Source organism: Nerophis ophidion, linkage group LG08 (assembly GCF_033978795.1).
Source record: "Nerophis ophidion isolate RoL-2023_Sa linkage group LG08, RoL_Noph_v1.0, whole genome shotgun sequence".
Taxonomy (NCBI): Eukaryota; Metazoa; Chordata; class Actinopteri; order Syngnathiformes; family Syngnathidae; genus Nerophis; species Nerophis ophidion.
The window spans coordinates 8,393,803-8,418,108 of NC_084618.1; the positions used below are offsets into that span (position 1 = coordinate 8,393,803).

General features: G+C 41.1%; 3 protein-coding genes across 6 annotated transcripts in view; 1 reads left to right on the forward strand and 2 right to left on the reverse strand.

Annotated features, from left to right (window-relative positions):
* LOC133557262 (cadherin-related family member 1) overlaps positions 1 to 13,905 on the forward strand; it is a 36,857-nt gene extending 22,952 nt beyond the window's left edge. For 2 of the 3 annotated variants that reach the window (XM_061907600.1, XM_061907601.1), the window contains exons 15-17: positions 1,727 to 1,955; positions 7,227 to 7,481; positions 12,141 to 13,905. In XM_061907600.1, the coding sequence (XP_061763584.1) occupies positions 1,727 to 1,955; positions 7,227 to 7,481; positions 12,141 to 12,677 (1,021 nt within the window). In that variant the 3' untranslated portion in view covers positions 12,678 to 13,905. Of the gene's footprint in view, positions 1 to 1,726; positions 1,956 to 7,226; positions 7,482 to 7,706 lie in introns of all 3 variants that reach the window. The other variant, XM_061907603.1, reaches the window with a different exon arrangement.
* A 2,685-nt stretch (positions 13,906 to 16,590) lies between these two features.
* On the reverse strand, positions 16,591 to 19,768 carry LOC133557264 (leucine-rich repeat, immunoglobulin-like domain and transmembrane domain-containing protein 2). The gene is made up of 3 exons (XM_061907606.1): positions 19,016 to 19,768; positions 18,146 to 18,927; positions 16,591 to 17,680 (listed from the first exon to the last, which is right to left on the reverse strand). The coding sequence occupies exons 1-3, from the start codon at positions 19,123 to 19,125 to the stop codon at positions 16,890 to 16,892; spliced, it is 1,683 nt and encodes a 560-aa protein (XP_061763590.1). The 5' UTR covers positions 19,126 to 19,768; the 3' UTR covers positions 16,591 to 16,889.
* A 143-nt stretch (positions 19,769 to 19,911) lies between these two features.
* On the reverse strand, positions 19,912 to 23,170 carry lrit1b (leucine-rich repeat, immunoglobulin-like and transmembrane domains 1b). Of its 2 annotated transcripts, XM_061907605.1 has the most exons (4): positions 22,906 to 23,170; positions 21,986 to 22,446; positions 21,560 to 21,865; positions 19,912 to 21,425 (listed from the first exon to the last, which is right to left on the reverse strand). In XM_061907605.1, exons 1-4 carry the CDS (start codon positions 23,025 to 23,027, stop codon positions 20,362 to 20,364), a joined length of 1,953 nt encoding a protein of 650 aa, XP_061763589.1. In that variant the 5' UTR covers positions 23,028 to 23,170; the 3' UTR covers positions 19,912 to 20,361. The 2 variants fall into 2 exon arrangements, with proteins under 2 accessions (XP_061763589.1, XP_061763588.1); XM_061907604.1 differs by having other exon boundaries at positions 21,560 to 22,446.
* Positions 23,171 to 24,306: the final 1,136 nt, after the last annotated feature.

Below are 24,306 nucleotides of genomic sequence, written 5' to 3' on the forward strand. Positions count from 1 at the left end.
TATAGCCCTTAATCACAAATATCTCAAATGGCTGCACAAGCCACAACAACATCCTCAACTCAGATGCCACATCAGGGCAAGAAAAATCTCAACCCAATGGGGACAATGAGAAACCTCAGAGGGGACATACTCCCCTGGGAAAGAGACAGCTCATATCTCAAGACACTCTTATAAGTTCGAACCCCGGCCGAGTCATACCGAAGACTATAAAAATGGGACCCGTTACCTCCCTGCTTGGCACTCAGCATTAAGGGTTGGAATTGGGGGTTAAATCACCAAAAATGATTCCCGGGCGCGGCACCGCTGCTGCTCACTGCTCCCATCACTTCCCAGGGGGTGATCGAGGTTGATGGGTCAAATGCAGAGAATAATTTCGCCACATCTAGTATGTGTGTGACAATCATTGGTACTTTAACTTAACTTTAAGTCAAGGTATCACCATATTTAGGGATGTCCCGATCCGATATTGATATCGGAAATCGGTCCGATATTAGCCAAAAAAGTGAATATCGGATTTTATCGGACTGAATCTAAAAACTCCGATATAAGCGCTCCGATATAAGCTGTCCATTTGCCGCTGCAGCACTTCTATAATAGGTGACTGGTTTGATCACACTCCAACACAGTAGGTGGCGGCAATGCCCCTTAATTAACGTTGGTGGCGGCCGCGGAAGAAGAGCGTCTCTGATCCAGCATGCACAGCCCACGTGATCACAACAACGACAACGCGTGTGCTCAGCAAAGTGTAGTGATGTCGGCTGTGTGGAAGTATTTTAACTCACAACATGCCGAAATGCTTATCTTCTTTAAAAAAAAATCTCCACATTATGCTCGGACTGCAGAAAGTGGAGAAGGAGGAGGAGGAGTAGTAAGGGTAGTCAGCACTGACTGATTATTATTTGTTTTATGCTCTTGTTATTAGAGTGATATGTTTATTGTGTTTACACTATTCTTCAGTGAAGACTAAGAGTAATTACTACATTGTTTTGGGCACAGTCAGTCATTGAAACTGGAGCTGTGAACTCTTAATTTAGAGCAGTTGGACAGTGGACAATATTGTGTTGTTTTTGTGTTTTTTGTCCCTGCCCACAGTTGTTTCCAACATATGCTGACAGTAAAAAAATAACTGAAGTGAACTTGAATTGTTTACACTTTAAAACGTTTTTTGTTTTTTTTATTGGATTTATTTAGGTTATTTTTCAGGGTCTTCTAATTTATTTTTAATTTATTCTTTTCAATTGTATAATTATGTTGGTATTAGTGGTTATTTTGCACTTTAAATATAACATTTTGTTTTTATTGGATTTGTTGAGGTAATACTCTTATGTTGAAGGTTAAAATTTATGTAACCAATTGGTTAATAATAAATGGGTCAGTTTTTCCTATACCTACTCTTGCTGACTATTGTTTTCTGTTTTAACACTACAACATCAGTAACAGTAACATCACTTTATCAAGCCTTTTCTAACATTCTACAAAACAAAATAAGGAATAAATATATGTATGATTCGTGCCTATATCGTATCGTATTGATATCGGTATCGGTAAATACTCAAGGCTACAATATCGGTATCGTATCGGAAGTGAAAAAGTTGTATCGGGACATCCCTAACCATATTAGACCGCTTTTAACAAGAAAACAATGACCCAGACAGTAGTAATTTCATTGATATTTTTGTTGATTATGCAAAATACTTTCCGCTTGCCTTGCTGACCTGTGGTGCAGGTTTTCCATCCACCCGTCGACAGGCCTCATCTCCACACAGCCGTGGACCACCCTGGACGCGGAGGTGCGCTCCAAATTCAACTTCTACGTGAAGGCAGAGGACTCGAAGGGAAAGTACAGCCTGGCCGAAGTCTTCGTCACCGTGCTGGACATGAACGACCACTCGCCCGTATTCGACGACAAACTGTTGGAGAAGACCATGGTCATCGGCACGCCAGTTAAAGTGGAGGTGTGTAGAAAACAACTGCACTGTATTTAATTGCAAATTAAATGTTTATGGTTGTTTAGAAAAGTGTTATTAGTATGGACAGAATACAGGTCACAGTTTTATACGGAACATGTTCACATTTCGGGTAGGGCTGGTCGATATTGCTATTTTTTAATACCTCGATATTTTTAGGCCATGTCACGATACACGATATATATCTCGATATTTTTTCTTAGTCTTGAATGAACACTTGATGCATATAATCACACCAGTACGATGATTCTATGTGTCTACATTAGGGATGCACCGAAATGAAAACTTGTGGCCGAAGCCGAAGCCGAATAAAATTTAATCGCTTGGCCGATTACAGTTATTTTTTTATTTTTTTTAAAAGGAAACAAAATAGAGAAATATTACAAAAAGAATAAAAACAATGTTATTCCCATTGTTTTTATTCTTTTTGTAATATTTCTCTATTTTGTTTCCTTTTAAACCCCCATTATTTACTTTTTTACTTTTTTTAAAATTGATCTCAACTCTGTACACTGCTGCTGGAATTTTAATTTTCCTGAAGGAACTCTCCTGAAGGAATCAATAAAGTACTATCTATCTATCTATCTATCTATCTATCTATCTATCTATCTATCTATCTATCTATCTATCTATCTCGAATACCGAATACCGAATAATTAATGTAGTTTTTCACAATTTTTTTCATATTGCATAAATAGCCTAGAATAAATATTTGAACATGTTTTTCAAATAAAGTACTTTTTTATTGAATATTGACATTTTTTAAATAATCCAGTAGCCTTTGCTTTTCAAAAGCACAAAGTTTTTCATTTATATTAGGCCTTCAAACAAAACATGCATTCCAAAAAAAAAATAAAGTGCATTAAAGTGGATAAACCCACAACAAATGAATTGTCCTTTTGGCAAAAGTCTGCTTAGCCACAGTAGATATGCTAATAATGTAAACAGAAGGCTCAAGTAAATCTCAATTAAGTGTGTGCTTGTAACCTCATACACTTATACAGGTAGTCTACACAACAGGCTAATAATGTAAACAGAGGCCCCACTAAATCTCAATAAGTGTGTGCTTGTAACCTCATACACTTATACAGGTAGCCTACACAACAGGCTAATAATGTAAACAGAGGCCCCACTAAATCTCAATAAGTGTGTGCTTGTAACCTCATACACTTATACAGGTACACAACATATCCCAACGTCACCGCATCACTGCACGTTCGCGTCAAAAAATTGCGTCACACGCCAGTATTCGGCCTTGTTTTTAACTCATTCCACCGAAGGCCGAATGTGGCTTTTTTTCCCATATATATTCGGTTACCGATTAATCGGTGCATCCCTAGTCTACATTAAAACATTCTTGTTCATACTGCATTAATATATGCTCATTTTAAACGTTCATGCAGAGAGGGAATTCACAAATAAGTCAATTTACCAAAACTGTATTTATCAGTTATCAAACAGTGGCACAAACATTCATGTCATTTCAAAACAGAAAGTTCAAGATTGCCAGAGACATTTTAAAACAAGCTATGAGTGCACTTTTGTGCATGATGTCACTAAGATGACATATCAAAACAACACTAAATTAAAGTGCACTTTTGTGCATGATGTCACACAAGATATTTCAATAACTGTCACATAAAAATGAGCTGCATAATAGGAAATCAAATAGTGTATGTCCTTCGCTATGTGGTAGGTTCCTGCGGACGTTATCTCCTTCTGTTGTTGACTATTTTTGTTCATACGGTGTTGATGTGGAAATGGTTGCCTCGGCATTTTTTGGGTGTGGCACCGAACAGAGACGTAAGCACTCTTCATTCTCAAGCGGGTGACTTTGATGCACAATGTTACATTGGTGTTCCTGCGCCCTACTTTTCACGGGATTGTTTTTGTTTGTTGTTGTTTATTTTAATTTTCAACATTGTTACGTTTGTCCCAGTTTTCGTACAAACATTGCGCAGTAACTAACTCGTCGGTGTGCCTCCGTATCATTTCCCAGAATTGAGTGACCAAAGAAAAGAATCCCCCACGTTGGTGACTCAGTCTTTGTACTTTTTTTTTTTTTTTAGAGAATACAGATTAATGATAGGCCACCATGGGGCCAAATAAAGTTGTGGGTGCAAGCCCTCTGATAAAGAAGGTGAGAATTACTATTAGATTTCAATTCATAGCAAAAGTCCAATGGTTACGTCCACGTGGCTCCCCTGTCCCTGCTCGTCACCGTCTTTGCCAGACTGATGTATGCATCCATTTCATGTACAAATCCAAAACCAGTGAAGTTGGCACATTGTGTAAATCATAAATAAAAACAGAATACAATGATTTGCAAGTCCTTTTCAACCTATATTCAATTGAATAGACTGTAATGACAAGATACTTAATGTTCGAACTGGAAAACATTGTTATTTTTCGCAAATATTAGCTCATTTGGAATTTGATGCCTGCAACATGTTTCAAAAAAGCTGGCACAAGTGGCAAATAAGACTGAGACAGTTGAGGAATGCTCATCAAACACTAATTTGGAACATCTCACAGGTTGATCAGGCTTATTGGGAACAGGTGGGTGCCATGATTGGGTATAAAAGCAGCTTACATGAAATGCTCAGTCATTCACAAACAAGGATGGGGCGAGGGTCACCACTCTGTGAAAAAATTAATGAGCAAATTTTAAGAAGAGCAGTTAAAGAACAACATTTCTCAATGAGCTATTGCAAGGAATTTAGGGATTTCACCTTCTCAGTCTGTAATATCATCAAAAGGTTCAGAGACTCTGGAGAAATCTCTGCACGTAAGCGACAATGCCCGTGACGTTCCATCTCCCAGGCAGTACTGCATCAAAAACAGACATCACTGTGTAAAGAAGATCACCACATGGGCTGAGGAACACTTCAGAAAACCACTGTCAGTAACTACAGTTTGTCGCTACATCTGTAAGTGCAAGTCAAAACTATACTATCCAAAGCGAAAGTCATTTATCAACAACACCCAGAAATGCCGCCAACTTTGCTGGGCCCGAGCTCATCTAAGATGGACTGATGAAAAGTGAAAAAGTTTTCTGTGGTCTGACGAGTCCATGTTTCAAATTGTTTTTGGCAACTGTGGACGTCGTGTCCTCTGGACCAAAGAGGAAAAGAACCATCCGGACTGGTATAGACGCAAAGATCAAAAGCCAGCATCTGGGATGGTACGGGGGTGTATTAGTAGCCAAGGTATGGGTAACTTATACATCTGTGAAGGCACCATTAATGCTGAAAGCTACATACAGGTTTTGGAGTAACATATGTTGCCATCCAACTAACGTCTTTTTCATGGACGCCCCTGCTTATTTCAGCAAGACAACGCCAAGCCACATTCTGCACGTGTTATAACAGCGTGGCTTTAAGGTAAAAGAGTGTGGCTAGAAGATTGGCTTGCCTGTAGTCCAGACCTGTCTCCCATTGAAAATGTGTGGGGCTTAATGCAGCTTAAAATACCAAAACAGAGACCCCGGACTGTTGAACAACTTAAGCTGTACATCAAGCAAGAATGGGAAAGAATTCCACCTGAAATTGGGCTCCTCAGTTCCTGAACGTTTACTGAGTGTTGTCAAAAGGAAAGGCCATGTAACACAATGGTAAAAATGCCACTGTGCCAACTTTTTATCACTGCGTTGCTGCCATCAAATTCTAAGTAAATGATTATTTGCAACAACAAAAAATTTAGTTTTTAGTTTGAACTTTAAATATCTTGTCTTTGCAGTCCATTCAATTGAATATAGGTTGAAAAGGATTTGCAAATCATTGTATTCTCTTTTTATTTATGATTTGCACAAGGTGCCGACTTCACTGGTTTTGGGTTTTGTAATTTAACATGTGTGATCGCTCCTCTCACACGTAACAAGTGACAGCTTTTACCTTCAACAGAAATAAATCTTAAAAAAAGACTCCAGAAGACATATTGCAATAAAACAGCAAACGCTTATTGCAAGTGCTCAGTGCAGGCCAGCGGGGGTCAAGTCCTGCACGGGGCAAAGAGCCCAGTGTGAGTACACCTTTAAAGGCCTACTGAAACCCACTACTACCGACCACGCAGTCTGATAGTTTATATTGTGCTGAAAATTGTAATTTTCCTGAAGGAACTCTCCTGACGGAATAAATAAAGTACTATCTAATCTAATCTATATATCAATGATGAAATATTAACATTGCAACACATGCCAATACGGCCGGTTTAGTTTACTAAATTACAATTTTAAATTTCTCGCGGAGTTTGTTGTTGAAAACGTCGTAGAATGATGACGCGTGTTTGTGACGTCTCGGGTTGTAGCGGACATATTAGCCCAGCACCACTTACGGCTAAAAGTCGTCTCTTTTCATCGCATAATTACACAGTAATTTGGACATCTGCGTTGCTGAATGTTTTGCAATTTGTTCAATTAATAATGGAGACTATAAAGAAGAATGCTGTTGGTGGAAAGCGGTGGATTGCAGCTGCCTTTAGCAACCGAAACACAGCCGGTGTTTCTTTATTTGTTGTGAAGCTTTAACACAGAGCGGTCAAGCGAACATGTTTCTCTACGTCAACCAGCAAGTTTTTGGATGGGAAAATTGTAATATTAAGTCGGCTCTTACCGGAGACTTCAGTGGATTATGGGACCTCTTCCTGTAGCTGTCAAAAAAGGCAGCTGTGATCTTGGCTCCTCGCCTTCTCTCAGAGACACTGGCGTTCACCGCAGCCATCCGTCTTTGAGGTATGACTTTATAATCTCACTAAAATACTATTAACACAATAAGCAGATAAGGGATTTTCCAGAATTATCCTAGTAAATGTGTCTAATTACATCTGAAATGCTCCTACTGCCGCCGCCCGGAGCCGTCGCTTTTTCTTTTTTTTTTTTAGTTCTTCACTCTAGCTTTCCTCATCGACAAAGCTTTTATTCTCGCTCAAATTAATGGGGAAATCGTCGCTTTCTCGGTCCGAATAGCTCTTGCTGCTGGAGGCTATGATTATAAACAATGTGAGGATGCGAGGAGCCCTACAACCCATGACGTCACGCACACATCGTCTGCTACTTCCGGTGAAGGCAAGGCTTTTTTATTAGCGACCAAAAGTTGCGAACTTTATCGTCGGTGTTCTCTACTAAATCCTTTCAGCAAAAATACGGCAATATCGCGAAATGATCAAGTATGACACATAGAATGGACCTGCTATCCCCGTTTAAATAAGAACATTTCATTTCAGTAGGCCTTTAAGAAGTCTAAATGGGAAACTTTCATGCAGGCGATGGATGACGATGCAGAGTCTCCCAACAACGTCGTGGAGTATTCCATCATGACGGCGGACCCCGACAACGCGTTCGACATAAACGCAGAGACGGGCGAGATCCAGCTGAAGCCGTACATCAAGTCCATGGAGATCGTGCACAACATCACCATGCAAAAGGACTGCAAGTGGTCCTTGGTGGTTCAGGCCCGAGACCGAGGCTGTCCGTCCTTCAGCACCACAGCCGTGGTCAACATTGACATTACCGAGGCAGTAAGACCCTTTTTTTTCTCCCTTCTGCTGTTTGATGCTGGTAGCTCGAACCGATGTAGAGTTCTGCATTTTAATTGCTACCTCGCTACCCTGCAGCTTACCACCATTACTTTTGTAACAATCATTTCCGTGCCTCATGACGTTCATTCAGTTGTCTTTTCATTGCACCGCTCTTGCATGTTGACAATGTTTCTGGTCTTGTGTGTTGTGCATCGTGCTTTCCAGATCAAGGGACGCGTCGTATCATACTTCATGGGCCTCAGCAAGCGTCCGCTGACTGTTTTCGGCATTTGTTTCAGCATTGTCATCTCTCTCATATTGCTAACCATCTGCATATCCACAATCCTGTACTGTAGTGCTGTGAAAAAGTCTAGAATCAATCCAGAGAGTAACTATATCAAAGTGATCCGTAGACCCAAGTGAGGAAAGTGATGCCTGCACTTCACTTTGTGTCTGTCCCATCTTTTCTATATACAGTGGTACCTGGGCTTACGAGTGCTCCACCTTTTTCGGGATACAAGCGGTAACACGGTAAAGGGGTTCAGGTTACAAGTTGCCACACCACTAGTTAACGTAGTGAAAGGTACAGTGAAGCCCCGTAAGCTCCTGCCAAAACTTCTGGTGTCTTACTCACTATCATTATCTTATAGCAAGAAATCAACATAACTTTCTTTTTCCAACCTGGGAATAAAGAAAGTGAATGTGAAAGACAATGCTGATCAGAAGAATCGGATGATATTCATTGAATTAAATAATGAATCATAAAAAAATCTGTTGTGGTGAAGAAGGAGCTGAGCCGGAAGGCAAAGTTCTCAATTTACCGGTCGATCTACGTTCCCATCCTCACCTATGGTCATGACCGAAAGGATAAGATCACGGGTACAAGCGGCCGAAATGAGTTTCCTCCGCTGGGTGGCAGGGCTCTCCCTTAGAGATAGGGTGAGAAGCTCTGCCATCCGGGAGGAACTCAAAGTAAAACCTCTGCTCCTCCACATCGAGAGGAGCTAGATGAGGTGGTTCGGGCATCTGGTCAGGATGCCACCCGAACGCCTCCCGAGGGAGGTGTTTAGGGCACGTCCAACCGGTAGGAGGCCACGGGGAAGACCCAGGACACGTTGGGAAGACTATGTCTCCCGGCTGGCCTGGGAACGCCTCGGGATCCCCCGGGAAAAGCTAGACGAAGTGGCTGGGGAGAGGGAAGTCCGGGCTTCCCTGCTTAGGCTGCTGCCCCCGCGATCCGCCCTTGGATAAGCAGAAGAAGATGGATGGATGGATCATAAAAAAACATGCCCCAGTATGCAGTCTGCGCATAGTGAAGAAGAATGAGTCGACGACACCAGCCAAGGATGTTAAAAATAATATCCAAACGGTGGACATTTATCCATGAAAATATGGAGAAGCTGCTGATGGTGTGTTTGACGCAGACGCAGCTTGAAGGAGATATCGTAGAAGTCCGCTTTCTAGGGGAGACTGCTGTAGATTATTACATTACTTCATAAAACTACAATATTTCTTGCCTGAAAGTTTGCTTTAGTTTTTTAAAAGGCATGCTAAAAATTTGGTGTTTTGAGGGGGAAGCACAGATTAAAATGATTTGATTATTTTTATTGGCAACGTTGTTTTGCAATACAAAATTTTTGAAGATACGAGCTGCGTTACAGAGCAAATTAAACTCCTATCCCGAGGTATCACTGTATATACAATATATATATGTATATGTATATATACATATATATATATGTGTGTGTGTGTGTCTGTGTGTGTTTATGTAAATATATATATATATATATATATAAGTTTATTTATTTGAGGCCATGTTGAAACAGTACTAAAGCATGTTTGAAGAACTTTATAAATTAACTAAATTATTTTTGGACATTGTAAAACTTCAAAATTGATTCAACTCTTAGCCAGCAGCTAGAAAGAACACAAATGTTAATCCAAGGAACTGTTTTTATTATAATTATTATTATTATTCATAATTTTTACTTAATTATAAATGTTCCTAGAAACTTCACGTTTGACACTGGTTGCGAGAATTTGTAAGTCTAATTTAAAAACTAAAATTATATTAGCACAACATAAATAAAAGGAGGACAACAAGTGTAACAGAGGAGTAAATAAAGGGTAAATACTTGCAAGGATGTGAGTACCCCTTTGAAAAAAAAAAGGAAAATGGCGAAAGAAAAAAAAAAAGAACATTTCTATCAGGTCAAAGTGCTGTCACGAAAACCCTAATAGAAAATTTTGAAAATCAAGACTAGATTACTGCAATACTATTTTTAATTATACAATTATTCTCAACTTCCAACCTCTTTTGGCTCTTTTTGACACATGTCCCTTGTAATGTACCACATATTTTTTAGTTTTTTTAGTAAATGATGTACTAACATTATTTCATTAAAAATGTAACGCAAAATTATATAAATTATACATATATATATTTTTTTTTTAGTAAATAATTTACTAACATTATTATAATTGAAAATGTAATCTAAAATTACATAACATGCATGCAAAGAACTCCCATTTTGCAAGCGTATCCTGTAGCCATTCACAGTTGAGTAATTTACTACCGGTGTTGTGACCTGTTTACAATCTGTCCCATCAAATATACCTTCTCGCTAGCTACTAATAAATACTCGAGAAGAAGGTTGTCAAACTCGTTTTTGTCAAGGGCCACATCTTAGTTTTATGGCTGCCCTCAAAAGGCCGCTTTTGACAACAAACAATACATCAATTTTCCTCTGCATTTGATTATAATAATACCGCACTCTGTAAAAAAAAAAAAAAAAGATCTGTAGATTTTACAGTAAAAAATCAGGTAACGCAGTCCCCAGATTTTTACTTTTTTTTTCTTTCTTTACAATATATCTATCACATTAAATGGAAAAACTGATCAATTGTTTTTTTACAGTGAAAACGTGTCAGCTTAGTTGCCAGGATTTTACTGTGAAATCTACAGTGGGTCTTTTTCCAACATATTACTGTAAATGCAAAAACAGTCCAATTGTTTTTTTAAATTCTGGCAACAAAGCTGCCAATTTTTTACCATCATAAAAATGCGCTACCCTTTTTCCATTCACAATAACAGACAATCGTCTCCCAGTCCTGCAACTCAGTGCAGCGTTTAGGCACAAGGAACAGGTCGGCGAGCGTTCAACAACTTTTGTTTAGGTCATATTTGTATTGATATTTTATTTTAAAAAGAATATATGTATGTTTAAAAACACGGAAAATACATTTTCACAGACATTTCACGTGCCTATACTTTAAAGGCCTACTGAAATGAGATTATCTTATTTAAACAGGGATAGCAGGTCCATTCGATGTGTCATACTTGATCATTTCGCGATATTGCCATATTTTTGCAGAAAGGATTTAGTAGAGAACATCCACGATAAAGTTCGCAACTTTTGGTGCTAAGACAAAAGCCCTGCCTCTACCGGAAGTCGCAGACGATGACGTCACCCGTTGAGGGCTCCTCACATATTCACATTGTTTATAATGGGAGCCTCCAACAAAAAGTGCAATTCGGACCGAAAAAAAATTAATTTGAGTGAGGATGAAATATTTGCGTTTGAGGATATTGATAGCAACGGACTAGAAAAAATAAATAAATAAATAAAACGCGATTGCATTGGGACGGATTCCGTGGTTTTTAGACACATTTAGTAGGATAATTCTGGGAAATCCCTTATCTTTCTATTGTGTTGCTAGTGTTTTAGTGAGTTAAATAGTACCTGATAGTCGGAGGTGTACGTCCACGGGTGTCTTGACGCGCAGTGTCTCAGGGGAGTCGACGGCAGCTATGGACGGCACAAGCTCAGCTTTTCTCCGGTAAGAAGCGACTTTTTAACCACAATTTTCTCACCGAAACCTGCTGATTGACACGTAGTTGTGTTTCATGTTCGCTTGACCGCGCTCTGATCCATAGTAAATTTTCAACTCCAGGAATTTTAAACAAGGAATCACCGTGTGTTTGTGTGGCTAAAGGCTAAAGCTTCCCAACTCCATCTTGCTACTTTGACTTCTCCAATATTAATTGAACAAATTGCAAAACATTCAGCAACACACTTCTCCAAAATTCTGTATAATTATGCCGTTAAAGTAGACGACATTTAGCTAAAACCTGTGACGTCTTGCGTACACGTCATCATTACACGACGTTTTCAAGACGAAACTCCCGGGAAATTTAAAATTGCTATTTAGTAAACGAAAAAGGCCGTATTGGCATGTGTTGCAATGTTAATATTTCATCATTGATATATAAACTATCAGACTGCGTGGTGGGTAGTAGTGGCTTTCAGTAGGCCTTTAAAGACAGCAGAAACAACTCGTCTGTATTGTATGTGTTGAGTTCTGCCGCACTAGCCACTGAAATTCTCCATTTTCTTCTTGTTTAAAGTCAAGTTTTTGTTCCGCAAACATGCTTTCGTACTCTGGCCCTCACCATCTACATGCCAAAGTCAAATCCACCCGGCATCAACGCACTGCCAGACGCATTCAAACAAACAACTAGCATCCTAGCATAAAGAATGTAGTGTGTAGCGTAGTTGTTGTTTGGGCCTCCTCTGCCAGTGCCTCGCTTATCCATGGATCATGCTCTGAACTAGTTGGCGTTTGGATGATTCCAATTGTATTTGTGCTCTTTTCCAGACTCCTCTCAAGGGGCCTATGGTGGCCTTTTTAATGAAAAGTAGGGACAATCCAATGAAAGCTTTAGGTATGCTTACGTTTATCATTAGCGTGTTGGTAGGAGCCACCGTGCTCATCTCCACCATCATGTACATGCGGAACACAAAGTCAAAGAACAGGATCACGCCGACACGCCGTGTCATCAGGAGGCGGCCCAGGGACCAGCAGCCTTGGACTTTTTGCATGCCCTTCTTTAAATCCGAAAACCCCTCTGAGAAGTTCCTCATGGAGGATGAGGGAAGCCCTAAGCAGGAGACCCCAAGGCTGAGGCCACCGCCGCCCTGTGCCCCGTCTCTCCCCCCTCCAGCCCCGTCGGCCACACGTCCCCCCGAAAGGCCCCGCATTGTCCCGACTATATCAGGCGCTTTGGCCACCAGAGGATCAAAGAAAGGGAAATCGGTTCGCCGCAAGGAAGGAAACTTCAGCTCGGCGCTGGTTTCTGAGTTAAAAATGAGGTTGGAGCAGAAAATGAACGAAAACAACCAAGGTTACTATTAACTCCACTTAAAACCTATTCCTTTTTCGTTATGATGTCTGTTGGGGGACAAATTGAACTTCACATCTGGTATGAAATGGCAAACTGTGACCTAACCAAGTATGGTAAACCTTCAATGAGGATTCACTGATGGGTCTTCAGGAGTGAACTCCACAGCTGACCTCCTTTCTTTCTTGGTAGATAATCACCACACTGCCATCTTGAGGAGGTTGACATCATCTTAACAACAGTGACATGTGTGTTGTTGCTTGACAGAAAACAAACACACATAGACTGTCTTTTCTCAATAAATGGCCTCCGCTCTAATGCCCCAGTTAATCACCGTAAGTCCACTTTTAGTAATAAACAATGTACCTCACAGATCTGAGGGCATTCAATCGATCGCAACTGGACTGTTTGGTTTGAAACAAACGTTTCGCCTATCATTCGTGCTATTAGACTTAGATTGGTCGATTAAATGCCCTGAGATTACAACGACCTGCATGAATCAGAACATTCATAGACATACCTCATATAAACTTTAATTGGGTTTACTATAACTGATACCACCCTCTACTGAATAGTGTAACAACGTCATCATATGTATTACAAAAAAGTATTAAATCTCTATTATTGTTTTTCCCTAAAAATATTTGTGTCACACCTATGGATCTTGTTTTGTCATGTTATGTTTTTGTTTTTGGACTCTTGTTTCCCGTTTTACACTTCCTGGTTTTGTTTTTCCATAGTAACCCATTAGTTTCCACCTGGTCTCCAAGTCACGCCCAGCCCTCAGTCCCACACCTGTTTCTAATCATCATAGCTGCTATTTATATCATTCTGTTTCTGTCCTCGTCCTGGGAACTTTGCTATTTGCATTCTGCTTCATGCCTTCACGCCCCCTCAATTACATTGCAATCCATGCCCCTTGTACCTGTCACAGTAAGTTTTTTTTTGTGTTAGTTATTCATAGTTTTGCCACAGTGCAAGTTTAAGTTAGTTCATTGTCTTTCATGCCATCGAGCAGTTGTTTTGTTTTCCTGATTGTATTTTTGTAGCCACGTTTTATACCTCTTTGTGAGCGCCCTTAGTTTGTTTATTTTTGTATTTAGAATTCCAAATAAACATGTACCTTAATTCACGCCTGGCTCGTCCTGTAATCCTGCTGCGTCGAAGGAGCACACTCAATCCATGTCCTAGCCTGACAGAAAGTTCCCAGCAAAAAAACTTACTGTGACAGGTACAAGGGGCATGGATTGCAAGGTAATTGAGGGTGCGTGAAGGCATGAAGCAGAATGCAAATAGCAAAGTTCCCAGGACGAGGACAGAAACAGAATGATATAAATAGCAGCTATGATGATTAGAAACAGGTGTGGGACTGAGGGCTGGGCGTGACTTGGAGACCAGGTGGAAACTAATGGGTTACCATGGAAAAACAAAACCAGGAAGTGTAAAACGGGAAACAAGAGTCCAAAAACAAAAACATAACATGACAAAACAAGATCCATAGGTGTGACAATTTGTACAAATAATAGATGCCTGGTACTCAGTTAAGTACATAAATGCCACTGCCGGATGAATTATGCTATCCAGATTTTAGCCAACAATATTTATGTGTTTTTTCTCAGACGACACTGGTCATGAAAGCCTAATTTCTTGGGGTAAAGTAAATGCTTAAAAGTTGCTGAAAAAAAATCAGTGCAGTAGTTTTTTAAGCTTCTTTTTCAAAAACATTACTACACCAAAATGAGCAAATCATCTTGGCAAAAAAACAGGCTTTACATTTTGTTCGTAGCTAAAGTCTTGCAGAAACACATTGAAAATCAGATGTTTGCTTCTTTTGTACGATTAACCTGTGCCACTGAATTGTCATGCCGTAACACAAGCTCGCTAGCCATGTTTGCATTGTGTAGTTTTATGATAAAACATGCTTTTTTTAAAATCATTTCAATTTTCAATGCATGTACAGTATTATTGTTTAATATAAAGTGTATAAACTCCACTGACGGGGTGTTGTTGGTCACAACTAAATGTATGCTTGACATGTTCGAGCCCACTTTGCTATGTGTAATTCAAATGCATGTGTATTTTCTTTGCAGAGTGAAATTATATGCACAAATGTTGACAGAACTTCATGTTTCGCATCAATGCCTTCAAATGTAGGCAAGTTACAGTCACGTGATCTTTATACTACAGTAATAGCTCATATCTGACTTTGTAAAAAATATGTGGACATGTACGACATATTAACTATAAGTGACACTGCCTGGTTATTGGATGTGACATATTTGTACCGTCTTTGTATTGTCCTTGATTTTCAATAAATATTTCAACATAAAAATCAGGCTTGTGCTTCATTTTTGTGTGCCGAGGCTATGGTCGATCGGATTATTAGATTAATGCAAATCCGAAAAGCATCGTCTGTAACACAACAGTATTATGGAAGACTCATTCAGTGTGAGGAGGGAATATATTGATTTCTCCTATCTACTTTTCTTTAATGTAGTGAATAAACAAAAATGTTAATGTTACTATGGACTGTTGCCAATTCAATCAATCAATCAATGTTTACTTATATAGCCCTAAATCACTAGTGTCTCAAAGGGCTGCACAAACCACCACGACATCCTCGGTAGGCCCACATAAGGGCAAGGAAAACTCACACCCAGTGGGACGTCGGTGACAATGATGACTATGAGAACCTTAGAGAGGAGGAAAGCAATGGATGTCGAGCGGGTCTAACATGATACTGTGAGAGTTCAATCCACAATGGATCCAACACAGTCGCGAGAGTCCAGTCCAAAGCGGATCCAACACAGCAGCGAGAGTCCTGTTCACAGCGGAGCCAGCAGGAAACCATCACAAGCGGAGGCGGATCAGCAGCGCAGAGATGTCCCCAGCCGATACACAGGCAAGCAGTACATGGCCACCGGATCGGACCGGACCCCCTCCACAAGGGAGAGTGGGACATAGGAGAAAAAGAAAAGAAACGGCAGATCAACTGGTCTAAAAAGGGAGTCTATTTAAAGGCTAGAGTATACAAATGAGTTTTAAGGTGAGACTTAAATGCTTCTACTGAGGTGGCATCTCGAACTGTTACCGGGAGGGCATTCCAGGGTACTGGAGCCCGAACGGAAAACGCTCTATAGCCCGCATACTTTTTTTGGGCTTTGGGAATCACTAATAAGCCGGAGTCCTTTGAACACAGATTTCTTGCCGGGACATATGGTACAATACAATCGGCAAGATAGGATGGAGCTAGACCGTGTAGTATTTTATACGTAAGTAGTAAAACCTTAAAGTAACATCTTAAGTGTACAGGAAGCCAGTGCAGGTGAGCCAGTACAGGCGTAATGTGATCAAACTTTCTTGTTCTTGTCAAAAGTCTAGCAGCCGCATTTTGTACCAATTGTAATCTTTTAATGCTAGACATGGGGAGACCCGAAAATAATACGTTACAGTATTACAGATCACAGATGCTAGTGCATTACATAGTAAAGGTTTATGTGAATCATTGATTTGATATTCATTGATATATTTGGATTTTAAAACAATAAATATCCATCCCCATCCATTTCCTACCGCTTGTCCCTTTCGGGGTGGCGGGGGGTCGCTGGAACCTATGTCAGCTGTGTTTGGGCTGAAGGCGGTTTACACCCTGGACAAATATAAACAATTTAATTCAAAAAGTGATGCAACAACTGAATACATAATTTCTGATTTTTTTTTAAATTTGATTAAGAGCACTAAAGGTGTGAAAAAATATCAAAAATAAACACGTGTATCTTTATATATATATATATATATATTTATTTTTTTTTCCTGACCAATCAATATGCAGGATGTGCATTGGAAGCTATCATAAATGGAAATATCATGTCCTGCTGACAAGGGTTCAAGAGAAAATCACTCTAATCTGCTTAGCAGTGTATGGATAAATGCAGGGGAATATAGCGCTTATGTAACAAATCCTTTGAGTGATTGTGCTATAAAAAATAAAAATGCCTCAGCATTTGTCTTTGACTGTCTCTTTTTAATCTGGTATGACACATGATTATTCCCAACACAATTCAAAATACAATAAAATAAATTAAAAGATGATAAATAAGCTTAGTATCAAAATAAGAGCATATATAAAATACATCTCAAACAAAATCCTTTCGAACATTATAATGACAAAAAAAAATGCAATTATTTCCTAAAATAAAGAAAAAAAGGCAGTGGAGTTGATTACATTAGTACAGATAGGCTGCACTTCCTCCTTTGAATTCGTCTTCAGACTTGTGTTTCTTTTTGGCTTTTTTTTGAGCGTTCCTGCACAGGACTTCATCGCTGGCTCCCTGCAGGCTGTCAAAGGTGCCCTGACGCTGAGCAACCTGCAAGTTCCCCTCTTGCGACAGCCTGCCCCGCCTCTTCCACATGTCCATGCAGCGTTCCATGCAGCTGAAGCGGGCCTCTGTGGTGAAAGCGTACATGCCGGCCGGCACCGCCAGCGCCATGGCGCACACTACAACTATGATGTGGATCAGATGCTCCCTCTGCCCCATCGCCCTTGTGTCACTTCCAGTCACAAAGACTATGCATTGACCCTCGCGTGGCATATAGTTCTTAAGGGTAACGCACACCTCGTATTTGGTAACAGGAAGCAAATCGCTGACAGAGTATCTGTTGATGCCCGGTCCGATGTCGATAGCCTCCTTTTTTTGTGAGTTGTACTTCCCAAAGTGGATGGTGTACCAGGTTTCTGCTGGGTTTTCTGTGGCGGCGCTCCATTCCAAGCTGATGCCGTAAACGGTCTGCTTGGCAATGCGGATGCCAATGTCGGCGTTGTCTGCGGGGGAGAGGATGGACATAGTCTGCAGGAGCTGACCGGGGACATTGGCAGCGCTGACGTTCACTGTGATGCTGACAGAAGAGTTGCCGATGAAGTTGTTGGCTGTGCAGGTATAGAGTCCTCCATCTGCAAGGTGCAGCGAGGGGATGACCAGGGTGGAGTTAACAGTCTCCTCATCAATGGGTGTCTCAGCTACATGAAGAAAGTGGAGCTAGATTATGCACGTTTATAGTTGCGGTAGTAACTGAAGCTCTGTTGAAGTCATTGGGCTGCACTACGGATGAGCACTATCTCCTTAGGTCCCCAAACCCTTAAATTCCAGTTTATATGAATAATTTTCACATTCTTTACATACCTACATGGGCTTTCTACATGGACCATGTGGCTTCCTTTGTTCATTGTCAAGGTGCTGATTTAAATTTGGGATTTGGTCAAGAGGCCTGGTTGCACCGTTTTTCAAGGGCTGGTTATAGTGTATGAAGAACCCTATCATGGAGTGTTACACAATGGTAAACCTGTATAATGTTGCAGTGTTTACGAAGCTGACGGAGCTATTGTCATCAACCCAAGGGTTGGGTTGGGTTGATAATACCACTTGTAGGTTTGAGTGCTCCGACAGCAGATTCTAATGGATGACGGTATGAAAAAAAATCTTACCAGTAAATCCTCTTATAATCTTCTGACTGTACATCCACTTAATAGTCGGGCCCGGCCTGGCCTTGACTAAGCATGAGAGCGTTGTGTTTGCTCCGAGAGGCACGCTGATATAAGTCTCGGGGACAGAGGCCAGCGGCTTCGTGCATTTTTTCAAATGGATCTCGTGGAAAAACTTGTCCACTTTGGAGGCGGGGCCCGAGCATGTCAAATAAGAGTTCATCAAAATGATAGGAGGGCCGACCACTCGGATGAATTCCACGAAGCCTTTGAGACGGCAATCACACAGCCAAGGGTTATTGTGCAGCGCTAAGACCACATTGGAGACAGAGCCCTCCTTTGCCCATACACTCTCTACTTTCTGGTAAATAGGCCAGTTCATGAATACATCTTTTGATACAACAGTAAGCTGGTTGAAGGATAGATCTAAGTAGGTCAGTGAAGGTAAGTGTCTCAGAGCGTGTTCTGGCAGAACGTCTAGACGATTGTGCTTCAGGTCCAGAATCTTCAGTTTGGGCGTGTCTTTAAACGCAGTCCACGGAACGGAAGTCAGCTTGTTGCCCTGCAGCCGCAACTCCGTCAGGTTCGCCAGCCCCTCCAAGCTTTTCATGTTCATCAAGGTAATGTTGTTGAAATTGAGCCACAAAAACACCACAGCACTGACTTTGGAGAAAGATCCCCGAGGTAGCTCGGTCAAGTGGCAGTTTTCCACACGGATCTTTATAAAATCCTGTGGAATGTCCTCTGGAATGTTTCTCATAGATGTTTCCATGCATAGCAGAGACCTAGAACGAGTAGATATAGTTAGATGAGAATGGACGATGAGAAGTAAAACTGACAAACTAGTGAGTCACTAAACTGAAGCAGACTTACCTTCCCAGGGTCTCATCAACGCAGTTGCAACCCATCAGACAAGTCGACGATCCACGAGTAACAGGATAAAAAACAAAAACCATACATAACGAGGCGCAAAAGGCGTCCATGTTCTTGGACGAGCATGTGAAACAGGCCTGTTGGGTGCAAGATACGCCACAGTCTATGCAGACCAAAGCCTATTAGCATAATCTTTGTTGACGGAACGCCCAAAGCGGCAGGTGACATGTGAGACGCAATCAGGTGTATTTTTGTCTCAGAAGCCGCCACTTCAACACATACCAGGATTGAACTGTTACATTGTGTTGGGGTTCTTCAAATAAGTGAATTGTAACGAAGCCGACAGGAGGCCAAAGCCCATCAGGTTTATTGGTGTAGAGGGAAAAGGGAGGGCAGCCAAGGAGGGGGACAGATGTCTGGAGGGGAGTGTAATCTGTCCTCAATAATCTGTGACATCGCTCGTATTGCAAGTTGTTCAATCAGCAATCAGTTGTAGTCTCGTTTTGATATTTATTCCACTTACCTTGATTCCCTGTACTTTTATGAGTTGCACTTTCTTGTGGATAGCATAACAGTATAAAATAAGCAATTACATCATTTTTTTGTGTCTTATTCCCAACAGTTACCTAGGATATGAACAATTATACCTCAGGTAAACTTTAGTGGTGAATGAACATTGAGGAACAGCAATAGACTTCTACTGCACCTTTATTTTGTACGCTCTAATAAAAAAAAATCAATATGCGCGGCTGTGTATATGATATCATCAAACAAAAACTTTGTGTGACTTTTTCCCATGATACAACTTACCATGGCTACTTCCGGGGTAAAACTAATTTACCTTAAGCTTGATCCCTTGACACCTGTGGTCCTCAGACATAACAAACAGGCAAGTATCAAGTAAATTAAAAAACATTTATTTACAACGCATAGTTTATAGTTGCATCAGTTGACAACGTATTTACAGTACATATTAGAAAACGCATGAGTTGTAAGTTGAGTGGACGGTAAACCTGGCACATCATAACGACAAACAAAATAGACTGATAGTTGCTGGTCTTTTTAAATAAAATATCTTCATGTGAGGGGTTTTACATAGTGTGGAAGTTACATGGTCGATAACATATGGGTTGTAACTTGTTATAGTTGCAACGTGCAATGTGATATATCAAAACACCTTGTAAATAACCCTTTCACTGTGTAGAGATTCCATTTTTTGCTGACCAATATGCCATTTATTTTTTTCCACAAGGCTTTTATTTCATCCGATCCTCAACAAAGGATCAGTCTTCACTACTAAAATTTTCAAAGTGCATCATCCAGAAGATTCAGGCAAACATCGGGTTCTAGCAGAAGTACTCGTTCGGTGGCCCCTCAGTCCTGGTTATGGCCTCCGAGTCAACACTAGACCTGGCAGAGAGCAGCCGATTGGACTCATCAGGGTTTAGCCGGGCCAGATACTCGCCTTCCATTCCTTTACCTTTAGCCCCAGGTCCCAGAGTCTCAAATGTGACATATGAGTCTTGTATTTCCTTGGATTCCCTGCCCAGGAGTTTTTGGCAGCGCTTTTTGATTGCGCCGCAGCACACAATGAGAGTGAGGGGCACGGCAATGACGCAGGCCACTGTTATAACAACCACATTGATGAGCTTTTGGGTGCCGCTCGCACTGGCCGCCTCATCCGTTGAGAAGATTACACACTGTTCCTTTTTCGGGATCAGGCCTTTGACGCAAACGCAAGCAATGTACTTTGTTTTTGGCACCAGACCGTCAATGGTGATACGGTTTTTGCCTGCAGCTACGTTGATCCGGCGCATGTCCCTTTCGCCGAACACGGCGTACAGGATGCTGAACTCTGTAGTGTTTGTCGCTGTTGGGGCTCTCCAGTTCAACGAGACGGTGTGGTCGGTATCCCCTATCACCTTCACAGAACGCACAACCCTTTTCTCAGGAGCTTGTAAGGACGAGGCGTTGGCTATCATGTTACCCAGGGAGCCCTGCTCCATCTTCTGAGATTGTGATGCTTTGCCTTGTCCTCGAGAGCCATCAGAAACGCTGTAGCTCTCTACCTCAAACTTCCCAGAGACACCTTTGCCATTGATGGGTCGAATGATGGGCTTGCCTGGTGAGAATGTTGGGGGAGGGACATACCTGGCAATCAGTTTCTCCTGGTACGCAGCCCTCCCAACACCGCCAGGTTTTTTCCCTCTGGTTCTCTTAGCGACCGCACCGCCGCCACCCCCTGCTTCTTCAGACCGAAATGAGTCAGTAATCACCAGTGAGATGATGGCGTCTGCTGTTCCCACAAAGTTAGCTGCTTTGCACACATACTTTCCCGAATCCCGGTATGAGACAGCAGGCACGCTCAAAATGGACCAAATGATTCCCTCCTTTGAGATCTCTTGCTGAACTGAAAATAAAGAAAAAGTTGGCAGGGTTAAGCAGATTGGCATACAGAGAATAGCTTTAATCCTATTGACACTCACGCAGAAATAAATGCTATTCTAATCTTAGCACCACTGGATTTGGTTCAGGAGAACTTACTAGTGCCGTTGATTTTCTTGCCGTCGGCGCGAGTCCAGGACAGTTCGGGGATGGGTACACCGACTGTGCCACAGCGAAGCAGCACATTGTTGCCCAATGAGCTACGAACGCGTGCTACGGCTGTGTGCACTCGAGGGCCCAGGCACCTCTGCAGTGCAGCTTCGGTGAAGAAAACCCCAGATAGACTCTCAGGGTCTGCACATCGCAACCTGGGGTCTATTAGAGCCACAGATGACCTTGGAGACTTCTGAAACTGGACCAGATCGTAGAGCCGGCAGTCGCATAACCACGGGTTGTCGTGGAGACCTGAAACGCAAGTGTAAAACCTTGTTGCATGAAAGCCGTTATAACCACACACAACTAGTTTAATTAGACCAATCCTCCCAGATGGTGTCCACAGGTAAATATGGCAGCTAGAAGCCTCACCAAGAATGAATTTAGAGGAGTCTGCATCTTGAGATGGTTTCACGCTCAGCCACAGCAAGAGGACGTCCGCAGGGACAGTTGTGAGACTGTTGCTGGATAAATCCAAGTAGGTGATGTTCTTAATGTACATGGTGGCCTCGGCAGGGATGCTGGAGATCTTGTTGTTGTGCAGGTCGAGCAGCCTCAGGTTAGGCATGTCCCTCAGAGACTCCCACGGGAACGAGGTGAGGGAATTGCCGTCCAGCCTCAGCTCGTCTAAATTGGTAAGACCCCGGAAACTGTCCACACTGAGCAAACTAAGGGAGTTGAAAGACATCCACAAGAATTCCATGTTGCTGAGGTAACGGAAGTTGTCACTAGAAATCCTTGAGATCGTAGTTTTCTCAATGCGTAGCTTGGATGTGTCGGCGGGGAAGTTCGTGGGAATGACGCTGATCTCGGGATCATTGCAAAGCACACTTCTGTCGGAAATAAAACGCAACTGTTTAAATATTTAATTTGAACTGCAAAGAAAAGATGTAGTGTATATGACTGATTGTTAGCAGGAGTGCATAAAACCTTTAAGAAAACATTTTCTATGTTACAAACTTTACAAAATACCTAATTTCCCCCTATTTTCTCTAAATGTTAAAAGGTGCTGCTGATCAAAATTAGGATTGTATGATATTAATAACATTCTATCTTAACCAGCATGCAGATTTAAAAGATTATATTTGAAATAAATAGTTCTCCAAAAGTAGTGGCCCATTGTCCTGTAACAAGCCAAGCAGATTAAAGAGCAACTCCAGGTTAATCCTCCACTACTGAATTGAAGACGCAGCAATTGACAGTCAATTTAGCACGCGATTTTCAAAAAATGATTTATAAATTATAACAATAATAATTAGCAAAATGAAGAACTTGTAAACAATCATATTTACCTTGCCTTGGATCCATCGCTCAGTTTGTGGTAGAAGCAGCTGCACTGTACAGGACAAGAGGTGCTCATGAGCGGGAAAAGAACCAAAGCCAAGCAAAAAGCACAAAAAAAATGTGGAGGCATTTCGGCTCCTGCAAGATCCTAAATGTAACTACTCCTACTCAACTACTAAAAAAAGTTATTGTTTAATTAAGGGGGCGTGAGATGCATGGCGGTGCCTGGCAGGCTCTCAGCTCCATTCTGCTCCGCCTGCAGTGAATCCTCAGATAAAAAGGATGCACAGGATTAGAGGGGAAGCAGGAGGGAGGAGGAGGACTTTACTTTGGGTTTATTTTCATTCACACGATTAGAGCATGGCTTCCTAGAAGCTGATAGGCTGTCACTTTCCTTCCCCTTCCAGTGTTGCCAATTAAATAGACTGCAACACAACTGGAGGTTACCGGAGTTCCCAGGAAACCAAAGTATTTAAGAAATAAATGAGTAATGAAAGGATATTACTTGAAGAAATTTATTTTGTGTCACCACCATTTTGTCATTAAATGGTCAATTTTGTAAAACATCATGACTTAACCATAAACAAAAACAAAAAAAAAAAAAAAGTCCTGCTGTGTTTATTTTAATTTTGAGTTTGGGATCTGTGGGTTTTAATTACTGAGAAATCACCACAGGGTGGCAGCAAAGTGACAATTAGAGGCTGTGATTATTGTTGCTTTTTTTTTTTTTAAAGTATTGTAGCTCATTCAGGGTTTCCCACACATTCATTTATTTGTGGCGGCCCGCCACGAAACAATTACGGCAGCCACAAATAATAAAAAAAAATTATACATATATATATATATATATATTTTTGTATTATTATTTTTTTTTTCGGCTTTTGACTCGCTCGACCGCTCATAAAAGCAATAGGACTCTGTCTGTGAATAGAGCTTATTATATAAATATGTAAATATTATATAAATATGTATATAAATATGTACATAAAGTGTTGTAATTATATTCCAACTCCGCGTTCTTCTTGGTCATCGCCGCCGCCGCCTGTGTTGTCAAGTTTACAAGATGCAATTTGTGACATTATTGTTAATTTTTTTAAATGTTTTTATTTTTATAAATGGCTGTGATGATAATGTCAATGAGGGATTTCTAATCACTGCTATGTTGGAATTCTTATTAATATTGATGCTGTTGTTGATATTATTAATTTTTGGATTGTTTTGTGTCATGTATGTGTGTTCTCTCAATTGCTCTGTTGATTGCTAGTCTGAATGTTGCGGGGCCGGGTTTGGTTTTGGAATTGGAATTGTATTTTTATGGTATTATTGGGGCTTCACGGTGGGAGAGGGGTTAGTGCGTCTGCCTCACAATACGAAGTTCCTGCAGTCCCGGGTTCAAATCCAGGCTCGGG